Source organism: Olea europaea, chromosome 18 (assembly GCF_002742605.1).
Source record: "Olea europaea var. sylvestris chromosome 18, O_europaea_v1, whole genome shotgun sequence".
NCBI lineage: Eukaryota > Viridiplantae > Streptophyta > Magnoliopsida > Lamiales > Oleaceae > Olea > Olea europaea.
Window position 1 is genome coordinate 2568841 of NC_036254.1, and position 15605 is coordinate 2584445.

The following is a 15605-nucleotide window of genomic DNA, read 5'->3' on the forward strand; positions in this document are numbered from 1 at the left end:
ATTTTGCCTATAAGTAAAATTAACATTATAGGAAGTGAAGAAAGAATGGAGATATAGAAAAGACATGACGTAGGATAATCCTATTGTAAATATGATAAAAATCGGGTTTTATAATAAAATATCTAGTTGTGATATGTTTTATCTTTTTATTCTTATTTTTAATTGAGAATAGGATTTCTAGTTTATTTATCGATTAGAATAGGATTTTTAATTTCTTTTATATTAGAATTTTATTAGAGTTTGTTTGGTGTTGATTATGAGAATTGATTTTTTGACTGTTATCTTGAAATGTGAGTCTCACCTGTGAGTAAAGAGATCAAAAATGACGGTTGACTATGATAAGTAACAATCAAAAGCCCTTGTTTAACCCGCATTCTCTTTCTCATTCTTTTTCTCTCTTATTTTCAACTATACAATCTTCTGTAAAATAATATTACATACAAATCGATAACTTTTCATTCTTTTTCAACCATACATTTTTCAAAAAAATATTATTCCAACCATCAAAAATTGGAAAGAATGGGGGCCAAACGGGAGCTTAGTTTCCTTATTTTAGTTTCCTAGTATTATTAGTAGAAGTAGAGAATAATATTGCCTACAAATATAGGGCATTGCACACTTTTTAATAATAATCAATTATTATATAATATATATAAGATAAGATTGTTCCAATATCATTCTTTCCAACTATATAATTCTTATGTCAAGAATTTTGCAAACGCTTCCGTCCCAAGACCTAACATGGTCTAGTCATTCATACTACACCCAGATTTAGCTTGATCCCTTGATTCAGCTTGACCCCTAAATGACATATGTTATGTTTGGTACGTTGGATTAGACACTACTGAATAGCATTAAGATGGAAAAATAAAGCTAAAAGTTTGTATATTGTGCAGTCTACTCGACTCCATCATCAAATACTCATTTTGGTCTACAGATTTCGCCAATGCTTCACATAACCAACCAGTGTTAGCGCATCTGGTTTAGGTCTACACTTCAGCTTCTCCTCAGCCATCGCGAAAAATGTATTAGTAAGTACCATGGCTCAACTAGGGATGTCAACAGGCCACTCGCGAGTCGAAACTCGAGGCTCGGGCTCGACTCGAGTAAAATGTGCGAACTTTTTTCCAAGCCCGAGCCGAGCTTGTGCTCGACCAAAAAAATTAGGCTCGACCCAAGCTTTTGCTCGGGCCTTTCCGAGCCGAGCCAGGCAGGCTCGCCTTTTTCTTTGCTCTTTTTATTTAAGCTGACAGTCCAACGACTGCCTTAAAAGGCAGCACAATCCTGCCTTAAAATCCTGTGCTGCCTTTTAAGGCAGGCAGGCAGCATTTTGCTGCATCGAAGTTCCATTTTTTTTTAATGGCTCGTGGGCCAGCTCAGGCTCGGCCCGTCCATCCAAACTGGGGCTCAGTTCTTTTGAGCCTTGAGCTGTGCCGACTTGGACTTTTTCCGGCAAGCTAAATTGCTGTCCCTAGGCTCAACTCATAAGATCTAGCGATGAGCAGGCGCGGTTGATAATTGTCTGCTTTTGTCTTTCCGAAGCCATCTGTTCGTATAACTCGTTTATTCCAGAAAGAGAAGAATTCGATTTGACGGCTTCTTACCATGCAGAATAAGAAGATAATTAATAGATTATTTCGGCATAAAATGAATGCATCAACAGCTTAAAAGAGAATCAAAATACACCAAATAAATCTTGAAATTATAAAACTTAAATCATGTTAGTCCGACGAGTAAAAAATTGCAACGCCTTAACCAATATCGGAACTCGAATCTATAAGCTAAATATGAAAAATAGAACTAGCACATTTTTCTGCCAAAAATTGCACCAGTGGTCTCCATAACTATCTCTCCACCAGCAAGCATGCCTTCATCCAACCTTCGAAATGGAGCTAGTTAGTCCTCAACGTTTTATTATAGTTTTAAAATCTATTCTCCATCACGAAAACCATCTTTAATTATCATGTGTCTATTTGTTGGAGCTAGAATTTTGTCCAATGCCCAGAAATTTGAAGAAAAGCATGTCTTCACGAGAACCGTGTGTTAATTTTATGTAAGCTTGGACGTTTTGTGTCAGTGGGGACTCATTTTGTGAGTACGAACTTTTTTAATGGAGTAGACATATCGATATGCGTGGATCATACCTTTTGTTCCAATTCCAGTTCCCATGTTAATAGGAGCACCTTACTTCTTTTAAAAGTGAGGACTAACTTGTTAATGTATGCATAATTGGTCCTTCATCTTGAAAAATAAAAGTGATATAATTCCCATCTGTATGTTGAGGTAATCCAATGTTCTCATTTTGTTGCCGTGCCGGGAAGTAGCGCCTAGCCGCCAGAATATTCGAACTTCTATCATCGTTGTATTTTTTTTATTATTTTTTGGGTGAAAATCGAGAGCTCTCCATAAGTTCACCCATCTTAGTGATATAGTTCAACTCTTCGAGTACTATCTTGGCAACACATATTTAAGATGTTAAGTAATACTCGTCGAGCTTGTAAGTAATTTTGCTATGCATTTATCCTTTTTTTGTATCAATAATCAAATAAAGCATATTGAACATGAGGCTTTTATGGTGTAATTTTGCACAAGTAAAATGTTAAAATAAAGAAAGTGAAGAGAGAATTTATAGATATAGAAAAGACTGAACATGATTTGGCCTATTGGTAAGACCTCTGCGTCTATTTCTTACAGAAGAACTCCCTTGCTTCTTAAGAATGTCACTTGGGCAAGAAAATTGTTCACACACATCGAAAGTGATTTCTTAGTATCAGAAGAAGTATCGTTTAACTTTTCAATAATCCTATCAAACGGGCCTTAAAGAAGAAAAATATAAAGTAAATTTATATTCATTCTATAGGCAATTCCTGTGCTACATACCAAATATTACCTAAGTACTAAACACATTAGATTATATCTTATAAAAAACTTAATACAAAATAATAATAGATGATACCCAGTAGAGGAAATTAAGGTAGGTAGTAGTACTACCCTTTGATTTTTTATTTAAAATAATGTAATTTACTATTCTTATTCGAATTAAACACGCCTCCAACCTTCATATTATGTTATTCAGTTGACAGTGCAAAATGAAATGTTAAATAATACTATCCACCTTAATCCACCATAATATAATCCATTTAAAAAATCTCTTATAATTTTATACTAAGTTCCTTATACGGTATAATTCTATGTACCAAACATGGCCTGAAGTGTGTACAGAGTTCAGGTAGATTGCAGGGCAAAACACGACTTTCAGTCCCTCACATTGCTCAAAACTAGAAAGTAAAATTGTTTAACCAACATTTATCTCCAATTCAACTCAAAGTTAAATGCTATTGAGCATCAAATTACTGATTATCATGTAAAGACCCAAATTCTCAAAAGGCGAAAGAAGCAAATGCGATTTTGCCATGTAAAGAATTCAAAAAATCTAATGTGTCGTACTGAAATAAGATGTAGGGTTGTTGTTGACAGTGGCTTGTGGGACCGGTCGTGAATAGCAGGTGGCTCGTGAATCTCAACATCTGCCACGGCTTACAAATCCGTTAACCTTTTCAACGGCAATTAAAAGAGCGATAGATAGCATATATTTTGAAAAGTACAGTGAAAACTCGAATACATTAAAAGTTCAGTGTCAAATGGGATATTTTTACTCAAACTTCAGCTCTTATCAGCTGGCTAATAAGAGGCAACAGCAACTGTACCCTCCCAGCCCCAGCTTTCTATAGAATAAATTTAGCAAAGCCAACAATACTATGATAACGAAAAGAAAAACGAACATTTGCCTATGAAAGGCAAAATGTCTGTCCAAAAACCACAAAAATAAGTCAGTTATCATGATCCGTTACTCTTTCTGGAACTTTCTAGACACTATTAACAAGCAGTAACAGCATGATACCAAAGGTCAGGGAAAAGTTCATTAGCCTCACTCATCACCATCCTCATCCTCGTCCTCGTCCTCGTCTTCATCCTCATCGTCTTCTGAGCCATCACTCGCCTTATCCTGCAGAAACTTGAATTAAGATAGGTGCCGAAAGACATTGAAAATAAAATGTGAAAAATAGAACTAAATTACTCTACCTTTAGATGAGAAACTATTCAAAGTTTGAATAAAACAGAGAATACGGTTTGTTCTTGTTAAACTTAACAAAGCTTATTAAAAAACAAACACATGCAACTAGAATATATATATATGTATATGTCGAATAAAATCCCACTATTTTTTAGCAGCTTCTCACAACATAGATAGCTCCCTGAGCAATCATTCCAGTAAGTTTTCGAGCTCAAGTGTTTACAGATATTCAAAACAAAATAAATAAAGCACCCCTTATAGTAAAAGAACAGAAAATGAAGCCTATTCTTCATTTTCTTCGTATAAATAAATTATCTGTATGTGGGATATGTTATCACTCTTAATGTGGTTCTCGGATGAGCAGGTATTTGGGTTAGACATTCAGTAGCACTGTAGAGGCCTGAACAGACCCTTTATTTATTAGCCCGGCAAGCCAAAAGATTTAAGGCCCAATTAGGCAGGGCTTCCTAAAATCCAGAAATTATCCAAACGGTTCAAAAGCAGATTTTAATTTTTCAAAAGCCTTGGCCCTTAGCTTCTTGGCATGGTTGCGCAAGTCCTATCCCAGCCATTACGGACCATATCATTATTTTAATATTTATTAAAAAAAATAGCATCGGGCTCACCATTAATGGAGAGGTTATTTCAAAAAAATGTTGTAATTTTCTGTTTTATAAATTATAAGCCGGAGATCATTAAGTAAAATCTTGACAGGCAACACAACTCATCAGAGGTCAACAGGGAAAAAAAGGGGGGGAACCGGCATATTTGCTGTAACAATTTATGGTTTCTAGAAATTCAAGGCCTCCAAAAATTAACAAGAAATGATGGAAAAATGAAAGCAATCAGCACACTTGCAAGCACTGTCGTGTACAACTGTAAAAGTGAGAGTACAGAAGTAATGCTCTGCACTTACCTCATCATCATCCACGTCAAAATCTTCTTCATCAGCCTCCTGCAGTAAAAGGAATAAAAGATCCCATAATAAGCACTTCATATTCACAAAATTTCAGCTCAAAAAGAGCTTCCGTTTACATACATGCACAATATAACTAATAAGTTGGGCATTGAAAGAATCTTACATTGTTAAAGTAAGTAAGAGGATTTGGCCACAAATCATCCTTGATGATTTCAGCAACCTGCAGATAATTATAATGATTAAAATACATCCAAACAAATGGTACGGATGTCCCATAAATGTTGCAACATCCTGCTTTGAGCAATTGAATTGACATTCATTGGTGAATTCTATATTATGACATTTGAGATTTTAAAGAATATCAAACTACATAATAAATACTAGTACTTGAGTTCTAATAAATCACTAAAAAAATTTGAATAATATATTAGTTAAAAGGTTGGACATGTTTGACTTTGTCGTTTGTGCTACAGAAAATGTTGCCAAATCAATTGGATGTACAGAGTGAGAATTGAGAAATAGGTTCACAGCTCACATCAGTGCATTCCCATTTTTTTGTTCCTTTTGTAATTGACACAAAACTTAATATCTAGGACATTCATTAAATTTCATAGAGCAGAATTTACCTCATCGTGAATCTCATCGATATCACCTTTACTCTCAGTCTCACTAAACCAGGTAAAGAAGCTGCATTCACAGTGTAAGTAATCAGAATTACAACGAGTAAATAAACAAACACTTAACAGTTATCAATTTTATTTAAAAGTTCTTACGCAAAGACCACTTAAAAGCATACATGATTGCAATAACACAAACAATAAGACAACAAAAGGTAGCATTAGCACCTTAGAGATGATATCAAGTCAATGACAGCATGCCATGATTTAGATATATTTCATGAAGATTATATGTGGAAAGTGGATCCACACCACGACTCTATGGCCATGTGCAAAGCGAGACCGGAGCTCTTTATAAGCTAAAAGAAATAATTCCAAATGTATTTGACAAAGTTGACAATTGCAGTAATTTTAGAAGGGAAAAAGAAAGAAAACAGCACGGGAGGAAAAGGACTAGGAGTCAGGAGGAAAAGGACACATAAAATACTTGAACAAAAACAGTATTAAAGTAACTTCAGGTTAAGATTTTATACCAATTTCATCAACTATCAAATTACATCATACCACATAAAAATCTAAAAATGGACTAGATCAACTATCAAATTACATCAACCAAAATACCAACCCACATAAAAAATCTAAAAATGGACTAGTAGTCAGGAGGAAAGACACAGAAAGCTTAAAGTTTAATTGGTCACACTTTCTTGCATCTTGCTCTTTAATGAAGCTCTGTGCTTCAAACACTTAAAAAGTGCCGAGGCATATCTCATTGTTCTTTGCAGTTGAACACATATAGGTCCACTTTTAACAATCATGGAAGCAATAATTTTCAACATTCAGAAACAGCAAGCAGAGATGCATGTGGTAGTCACTAGTTAACAAAGAGCACCTTGAAGAGGAACACGGCGAAAAGCAAAGTACATGAGTGCCTTCGACAAAAAAAAGTAAATGAAACAAAAACCTACTTGAAGCACATATCAAGCAGCTTTAGTGGAAAATTTTCAGCAAAAAAATAAAAAAATAAAAACAAAAATCAGAAGCTATATAATTTAGGCACATAATTAGGCTTACATACTGCTGCATTTATGCACTGGACACATGTTTCACAAATGTAGATTTTCAACCTCAAGTGTGAATGCAACTGCCATCACGATGATCCAACAAATTTCAACATCATGATTGCAGATTAGGACAAATTACCAATGATTTAAGTATTAGAACTTAACCATCAAATCAAAGTTAATCGCCACCTACATAACTCTGTCAATTGTTACCATACTTGCACATCATCACATGGTCAATACAAAATTGACCTGCATCCAATCCTTCGGAACTCTACACTGCTCTCGAACATATGAAATAAGCCCGAATAACTAAGTCAAAATTCCCACTTATTCAATTGTGTCTCCTATTGTGTCATTTTTCAGATATAACATAAAATTCATTCTTCAAAATGAACTGCTCTAACTCCCTTCTTGTTGATTTTTTGTTCTGTCATCTTCACTCTTCAGAGTATTGAAGTATTAATTTTCTAATTTGTTACTTCAATTATTGATCCCTTTATGACCAGATCTGCGGGGGTTGTAAATTGACAATTCACATCTGTCGAGAAGACCCACACCCACACATGTCTAAGCAGCATAGATTGATAATTGTGCACTAATGTCCTAAACCTTAGTTGGTGATCTACAAAATGCCCTAAAATGACCCCTGTTGCTGCTAGTAGATTTACATAAACTAGTTTGTGTAAACTAATCAGATCAATGCCATTTCACCAAGCTTGTCAACACAAATCTACACATGGACATGACAGGACAATTGACTACAACCAGCTCTATAATACTTCGTTGAAAAACCAAATGTGTGAAAATAACTACCTTTCTTCTGCATGAGGCCGCTTGTTCCCATTCTTCTGTTCAGCAACACCATTTGGAATGCCCTTCAGGTGTCAGACATGCATATCAAAACACAGAAACAGAGGCAACACTGCAAAAGGTGAAAACACATGAAAGCTTACCATGCCTTCTTTCCACTTTATTGCAGTTGCAGTGATTTTTGTTCCCTCATCAAGGAAGGTAAAAGTCTTCGTAAGTTTTGTATCTTCAAAATACGGATTGGGACTGAAGTGCTGAAGGGACAAATAACATGTGTTATGAACAACTTTCAAGCAAATTACATAAACTAAAATTATTATTAGAATTTCTAGATCCAAAAACAGGAAAGGGGAAAAGATGAAGACTCACAAATGTGATAGAGTAACCCGATTTCATATCCTTGAAATCTTCCACTTCTAGGGAACTTAAATACTTGAAAATCTAACCAGAAAACGCTGCCTCAAATCAGTTAACTGATAAAAGATCAGAAATTAAAAACTGACATTTAGAAAAGCTTTTACCAATGGAGTAACTGTTGATTATTGACTTGGGAAAATGGAAAATTAATACCACAAATGAAGAATCACATTAAAGCCATAATTACATTTTAACCTTGGAGAGAGTGAAAGGATGAAGATTAAACCTTTTGGTCTTCATCAGTAAAAAGTTCACTAAGGGCAGGATGACTTAAAAACTGCAGGAAAGAAGGTATTATGTCAATCAGAAAGGTACAAAAGAGAGATATTGAACAAAAGGACTTTTCAGTATTTTATCAAAGCACTAGTTGTGCCAGATCACTAACTGCAGTCAGCCAGAAGTCAGGAATGGACTTTATGATGTCATTCCGTTTGTCATATACAGGCTTCCGTATCTCATTGTATTTTTGTTCCACTTCCAAGACTTTTTCACTTGCTTCTTCATTGATCTGCAACCATAAAGAGTACAGACACAGCGTGTTACTATTACTTCAATTGAAGTGCAAATATGTAATTTCATTACAACGAATGGATTATGTCTAAATTAAAGGAATTGCTGTTTTAGCCATAAATTAATTAATGCCTTAAAAGTTAACAAAATGAACTATCGTACTTAATCGGGTTGAATTTGGCTTCAACAAGTCTGCGTGTAACTCTAATTTGTAAACTAAAAAACAGCTTGCTGCAATTATCTACCGTTCTGATTGAATGTTCACAGAATCTGAGACATCATAGATGTCCCAAATAAGTAAAGACCAATTTCAAATTAATGTCTATTAGTAACGGCCAGATTCCTCTCCCGTCTCAAACACCAATATCATATAACATGATAGCATCTAGATGAAATATTTAAATATCATTTCCCTATAACTCAAACAATGATGACCCGGGGGGGGGGGGGGGGGGGGGGGTGTTTTTTTTTTTTTTTCTCGATTTTCGACGGCCAGACGGAATGAAAAAGACATAACAACTGGTCCAAAATTCTCAGGATGCGAACACATTGGAGGTTAATAATCAGAAACCAATCAGAACTTTCTAATCCCTAAATTCAGAATCCTAGATTTTACTATAACAACCAAACAAAAATTAGGATATGACCCAACCAAATATGTGAGAAAACAAAAAGAACCAATTTTTGTTCCTTAAAAATTCTTTCAATATTAGAAAACAGCAATTTTCCTGAAAGATCCTCAATTTTTTTAACAGAGGTAAAGTGAAAAGAAAATAAAAATCCGAAATTAAGATTAAGAAAAGAAAAGAACAAAATTACTTTTTCAAGCTCATCTTGAATTTCCTGGAGCTTTTCAATTGAAAGAACGAGCTCTCCATCAATTTTCTCTGCCACGTTGTTTTCTTCCTCCAATTCTCCAACTTTCTGCTTCTTCCCTTTGTCCGCTCCCATTTTTCTTTCAAACCCTAGAAATTCAGAGGCAGAGAGATATTTGTGGTTCCGTTATTTGCAGTGAGCTTTGCTTAAACCCTAAATAAACCATTTTTTTTGGAACAGTGGCTGCGATATATAGGGGTATAGTACTGTATACCGTGGAGGAGTTATTTTCACTCAGACCCTTCAAACTATAGAAAAATAACAAATTAGCACAAATATTTGGAAAAGTAGCGTTAAGTACTTCTAGGTCCTAATTTTCCATGAATGTTTAAAAGTAATTGGTTGTGTTCGATGATCGCCCAACTGAATACAAACTTACCTCTATCGAGTTTCTTCATCAACCTCTTTCACAACTATTCAATCATTATTGTCACCATCATTATTGTTTTATATTCTATCTTCACTTTCATGTCTCAATAATAGTAGTACAATCACATAACGATGAATGAGATTAGATGAAGTGGCGATAGTGCAAATAATTTCTTCACTTGCGCAAACTAAAAATTTGATATTTATTATCCACGCCTTGCTAGGGATTGTGTGTTGAGAGTAGGGCATGAAGTGCGACAAACGTAGGTTAAAAAGGTGGCAAGAAAGTAATAATAAAGAGAAGATTTGTAATATTTTTAATACATTTAAGGTGTTTAAACATATTTTCTAATTTCCACCTATCGTAATAAGTATTTGAAAACGGATATTATCCCCCATTTCATTCCCATGTTTGGAGTAAAATGTATTATGAAATAGTGAATTTTTAGAGAATGTGTGGTTAAAATATGAGAAATTTTTTTTGAAATACGTATATAATTATTTTATAAGAAAATATGTGATTGAAAATGAGATTTAAAAAATGCATTCTTGAAAAAATGAGGCTCAAACAGGGGTATATATGGATCATGTGTTGAGAGATGAATTGATGATTGGTGTGCGAAAAACATAAAAAGAAAAATTAAAATATTTTTAATGCATCTCAATTTCTAATTTCCATCTAGGTATTTAAAAATGGATAGTTTTGTTGACAAGTCACAACCCCATTATATATGGATCATGGCATCATGTGGTGGGTGAAGAGTGGGTGATGGTGCGTGACAAACACGTTGGTTAAAATGTTGGATAGGAAATGATTATAAAGAGAAAAAATTATAATATTTATAATATTTTTAAATATTTTTTCATTTCCATCTAGGGTAATAAGTATTTTAAAATGGATAGTTTTGTTCACAAGTCACAACCCCATTATACATGATCATGTGTCGGGAGAAGGACGTGTGGTGGTGCAGTGGTGTGCACTAGCCATTGATTAAAATGTTGTGAATATAAAGAACAAATTTGGAATATTTAGAGCAATACATAATTAAAATGGATAGGTTTGTTCACGAGTCACAATCATTATATATTGATCGTATATTGGTAGAGCGATGTGTGACAAACATTAATTAAAAAGTTGGGAACAAGTAATTAAAAAGAGAAATTTTGATATATTTAGGGTAATAAGTACTTACAAATGGACAAATTTGTAAATACTCTATTGTTCATAATGGGGTGTATGTGATCAAGTATGTAGAATTCCTTATACATCAGACGATAAATGTGATGGTGGAAAATTTTGACCCAAAAGTTCATGTTCACAATTGGTGGTGCAACTCTACGATTATCCATACGAGAAGATTATTGAAGGTTACGAAACAAATTTCAGTAACATCCCACATAGATTGCGAAGAGAGAGGAAGTTGAGGGCTTCTAAGAACGTTTGAAGTAGCAATATTCCTCATATGTTTTATTGCATAGCATTCTTTAATTCAGCCAAAGTAGTATAACTAGTGACCAAGTAGAAATTGTCGGAATCCCTTTTTCAAAAGAAAATGTTGAACCCCAACTTTGAGGGCATCCACCTTCCCATCCCTGGAGTATTGTGAAGGAAGTAAATCACGGAATGTACCCCAATAGGTCAGGGAACAAGAACTTGCATATACACTAATACTCACAAAGAGTCCAATTTCATATCTCAAGAATCGAACCCTCACACTGCGGCTGTCAGTAAAGTTGAGACTACCTCACTCCTGTCCTTTACACTACTGGATTATGTCCGAGGGGGGCAGGGATCCCTTTTTTATTTGTGCAAGTTATGGTTGATTCCCTTTTGACTATCTTCATTGTGTTGGTAGGGATTGAATAAATGAAACGCACCAGACACATGGCAATGTATTTTGGCAACGTAAATTTGATTTTGTTTACTGATTTATATCAAGTATATGATTATTACATCGTGTTTCGTCTTGGATATAAATTCGATGCAATTTAGCAATAGCATTGTATACGTCATGGTGTAGTATTTAAATATTGAGAATTATATGTTTTCCCATCAGTTTCTGGTTTTGAAGGAAGTTGGTTCTTTTAAGTTTTTAGGTATAATTTGTAGAGCGAAGTTTATGATGGCAGGCAACTAAGGTTCTAGAAACTAAAGTTCTTGGGTATGTGACGAACTTTCTCAAGAATCTACTTGGAAGGTCTTATTCCAATTTGGTTGTGATCAAAATGTAGATGGCTGTCATACATAAAACATATACCTTCTGCACGATCATCTCAATTCCCATCTCGAAATTTGTGCAGTGACATTGATAAATGTATTTTATATGCTCATTTGGATCTAAAAATATAGACATTTAATATTCTTTTGAATAATTATAGCCTCGTTTATTGTATATTATATTTATTAGATGAAACTCGATGAATGGAAGTAAAATTGAAATAAACAAACAAAAATTTACAAAAAATGGCAAGATCTAGAGTTTGGAGACTAAAGTGTTAATATTCAGAAGTTGTATCGAATCTCACGATGAAAATTCGAGAATGCTCGGCGTCAATTGGATGCAATTAGAAGTCAAAATGAGTAAAATATGAACAAAATATGGACATGGTGTTGATTTTCAACTGCACATGTTCCAATTTTTCAGCTCAATATTGAACCCATTTTTTACCTAGTAAACATTCAAATTGGAAAATGGTTATTTCAAGTAAAGTTGTATCCCTTTACGTTATTTTCATAACTCAATCTAAATTGTTTCAATCGAATATCTGGAGAGAAAGTTATGATAAAAATACTAAAGGAAGCCCAATGCAAATTTTCCCCGAAAGGTGGCGTCGTGTCATGGCACCAAGGTGCTACCATTCTGTCCTAGTTGCACCGCTACATGGTGTTGAGACGCCACCTGGATATATCTAGGGTGCATTTTTTATCATTGTAAAGCCCATAAAAACCCTACAACAATCAAAAAACGTAGGGGGCAATCATAAATACAAGTTTTTGATACTTTTGTAGGGAATTCCACACATTGAGAGATGAAAAAAACGACTTGAGAATTAGAAAGCAAATTCAAGAGGAGAGGAGAAAAACAACAATCAAGGGTTTGAAATCAAAATTTGGAACGAAAAGAGGAACTTGGTGCAATATTCACCATCTTTTCTACATCTCAATTCAAAATCCGGTGATGTACTCAATGCAATTTTTTAGTTTTTCTTCCATTATCATGAGTAGTTAAATTCATATTAGGGCAAATAATTTAATCTTTTAAGATCTTTTATTTTTTTTATTCAAGATTCAAATTCTTTAAATGCATATGTGTTAATTTTAATTACGTACTTAATGCTTTGAATTCTTTGACCAATTATTCAATGACTTCGTGAATTTATTACGACTCGGAAGGTGAGTTTTAGACTTAGATCACATATTAAAATTCGGTGAATTAGTATAACGTGTAGGATACTTATATTGATTATTGCGATCGTTGTATAAATTCTTAGGACTAATTTTTCGTTTAACTAAAATTGATTTGTATAGAAATATGAGATTAAATTAATTAAATATGCTCAATGAGAATTTGAGAGGGGTAAATTGAATGCAATAAAAGAATTCGACCGACCACTAGATTATACTTTTGAATATTGAATTAAAAGTTAAAGGTGATCAATATGTGAAATTATTTTGCTCTAATATCTGTACATTATTTAAATTCTAAATCAATCTTTGTGTGCATTCACGTATTTTCAAAGAGTTATATTAAAAATCACATCATCTAATTCTTTATTTGTTTTCGATCAAATTAAAGTTAGAACTAATTGAACCAATTGGCAGTAGTCATCGTGGGAACGATATCTGGACTTTTAGGTCTAATTTATTACTTGTTACGATTCGTAGACTTGCAGGATATAAAATCGACAATACATCCATTTGTTTGTACTCCCACTTCTATATCCATTCGTCAATACCATATATCCGAAGGAATCAAGAGTGAAATGCTGCTATATGACAACACATTCATATTGAATTTTATGGATTAAAAAATTAGTTTAACACAATTGCAATCATGGAGAAATATTTCCGCAATGAAATGTTTTTATCAAACACAATAGCGACATAAAAATTAAACACAAAAGTAACCATTATTTAAAATTTACAAATCCTATCATTGTCCAGACAACACGGTTGGATTTTAATCAATCTTACTACGTCATTATATGTTAGATGAATTGAATTGCAATTTATCGTCTCTTTAAATCACATCGTCGAACCTCGTTTACATTTGCCGGGTCGACAAAGTGGGAGTGAGAGTGGGTGCTTACACGTTCTCCTCTTGTGCTACTTACCACCACCCCATCCACATATTGTTGCTTTCAAGTACTACATCCTAGTCCGTCTCCTCATCTTCTTAGGATTGCCTGGATGCCTCTTAGATTTAGGAGGAAATATTTCACCATACGACCTTCAATTATCATTCTTCCATTGTGCAAGAACACCGAGTGTAACAACACAACCATCTTACGATGTCAAATGTAATATACGGTAATTATATTACCACTACAAATTTTATCAAGTACACCACAATTTTCTTATTTACTTTAATATCCTTAAGTAAAATTAAATAATTATTTTAATATACTTTTTAATTAAATAAATTATTGTTACACCACAAATATAAAACCTAATTTCTTTCTTTCTTTTTCCTCAACATCTCATTGCCGATTTTTCCTTTCTTCCATAGTGGCAAGATAATTCATTTTCAGTTATTCTAACAACAAAAGCTGGAAATGTGAACTCTATGCATGTAGCGATAATTAGCCAGAAGGATAAATTCAATGGACAAGTGTTACTTTGAATGAATATTGATATATTAGTTTCAAAATTTGTTAGTTTCTGAAATAGTAAATATTTGTAACTGTGTTTTGATACCTTGATGCTATGAAAACAGTTTTAGTTGTTTCTGCAATAATAGATATTTTTGTAACTCAATGTGGAAAAGAAATGAGGTGGTTCTCTAGACTGGGTTAGACATGCAAATTATTGAAAGTAAAGCTCCATGGTTTGCTGCTGGTCTATCTGTGCTTGTTTATCTCCGTGATCGTGATTGTCTTCATCTCTATTCTCAAGTATTTTTACTACTAGAATAAAGGGAGGGAGATTTTTTCAGTATGAATATGGCCTAGAGTTCTTCCCCGATCTTTCGTTTTCAATGGTTGTAAAATAATAAAGGAAAAGGTTGAGAAAATGAGGATTAACATTGGTGATAAGTACACCACAATATTGTATTCTTAGTTTTCAATTTTTTGTTTTTATTGAATTAGGAATATACTTGTAATTTTATTGTGGTGTATTTATTAAAAATATATATTAATTATAATGTTACTATAATGTGGTGTAATCAGGGGCGGAGCCGGAAAACGATGTTAGGATGGGTTGAAATTTAATTTTTTTTAATAAACTTACGCCAAAAGAAATCAAGTTTTGGAGGCTATTTTTTTGACATTCACAACAAAAAGTATACGAAACTCAGTGAAATAAAAAAAGTTTAGATGTCTCACATTAATATATTCCACTAAATCTTTGTATTTTTTTAACAAATGCTTACCTTAAAAAATATAAACTAACTATGATAGAAATAAGCAAAAATATATATCCACCAATAAAAATTAAAAAAAAAATTACTTAATAAGCACCCTTCTAATAACTTTTACAACCAATCTTTCCAAACAACTGAAACTGGATTGAAACATGCAATCAATAATATATCACTATAATCCATATATTATTGTCTCAAAATATTATTTGGTCTTTTCATTAATTTTTTATATCACTACATTTCAAAGTGAGTGAAGAATCTCAATCAAAGTAAGACAAATAAACTAAGAATTTCGAGGGTTAAAGAAATTAAATTTAATTCACATCCATTTTCTGCTTGATTTCAAGAATATACTCATATGTA

The 15605-nt window shown here is 33.4% G+C and overlaps 1 protein-coding gene across 1 annotated transcript; it reads right to left on the minus strand.

Moving 5' to 3' along the window:
- Positions 1 to 3590: 3590 nt before the first annotated feature.
- LOC111367140 (NAP1-related protein 2-like) lies at positions 3591 to 9471 on the minus strand. The gene is made up of 10 exons (XM_022987867.1): positions 9232 to 9471; positions 8288 to 8410; positions 8129 to 8179; positions 7855 to 7926; positions 7629 to 7739; positions 7489 to 7550; positions 5621 to 5681; positions 5158 to 5214; positions 4992 to 5030; positions 3591 to 4006 (listed from the first exon to the last, which is right to left on the minus strand). Exons 1-10 carry the CDS (start codon positions 9361 to 9363, stop codon positions 3929 to 3931), a joined length of 786 nt encoding a protein of 261 aa, XP_022843635.1. The 5' UTR covers positions 9364 to 9471; the 3' UTR covers positions 3591 to 3928.
- Between the last annotated feature and the right edge of the window lie 6134 nt (positions 9472 to 15605).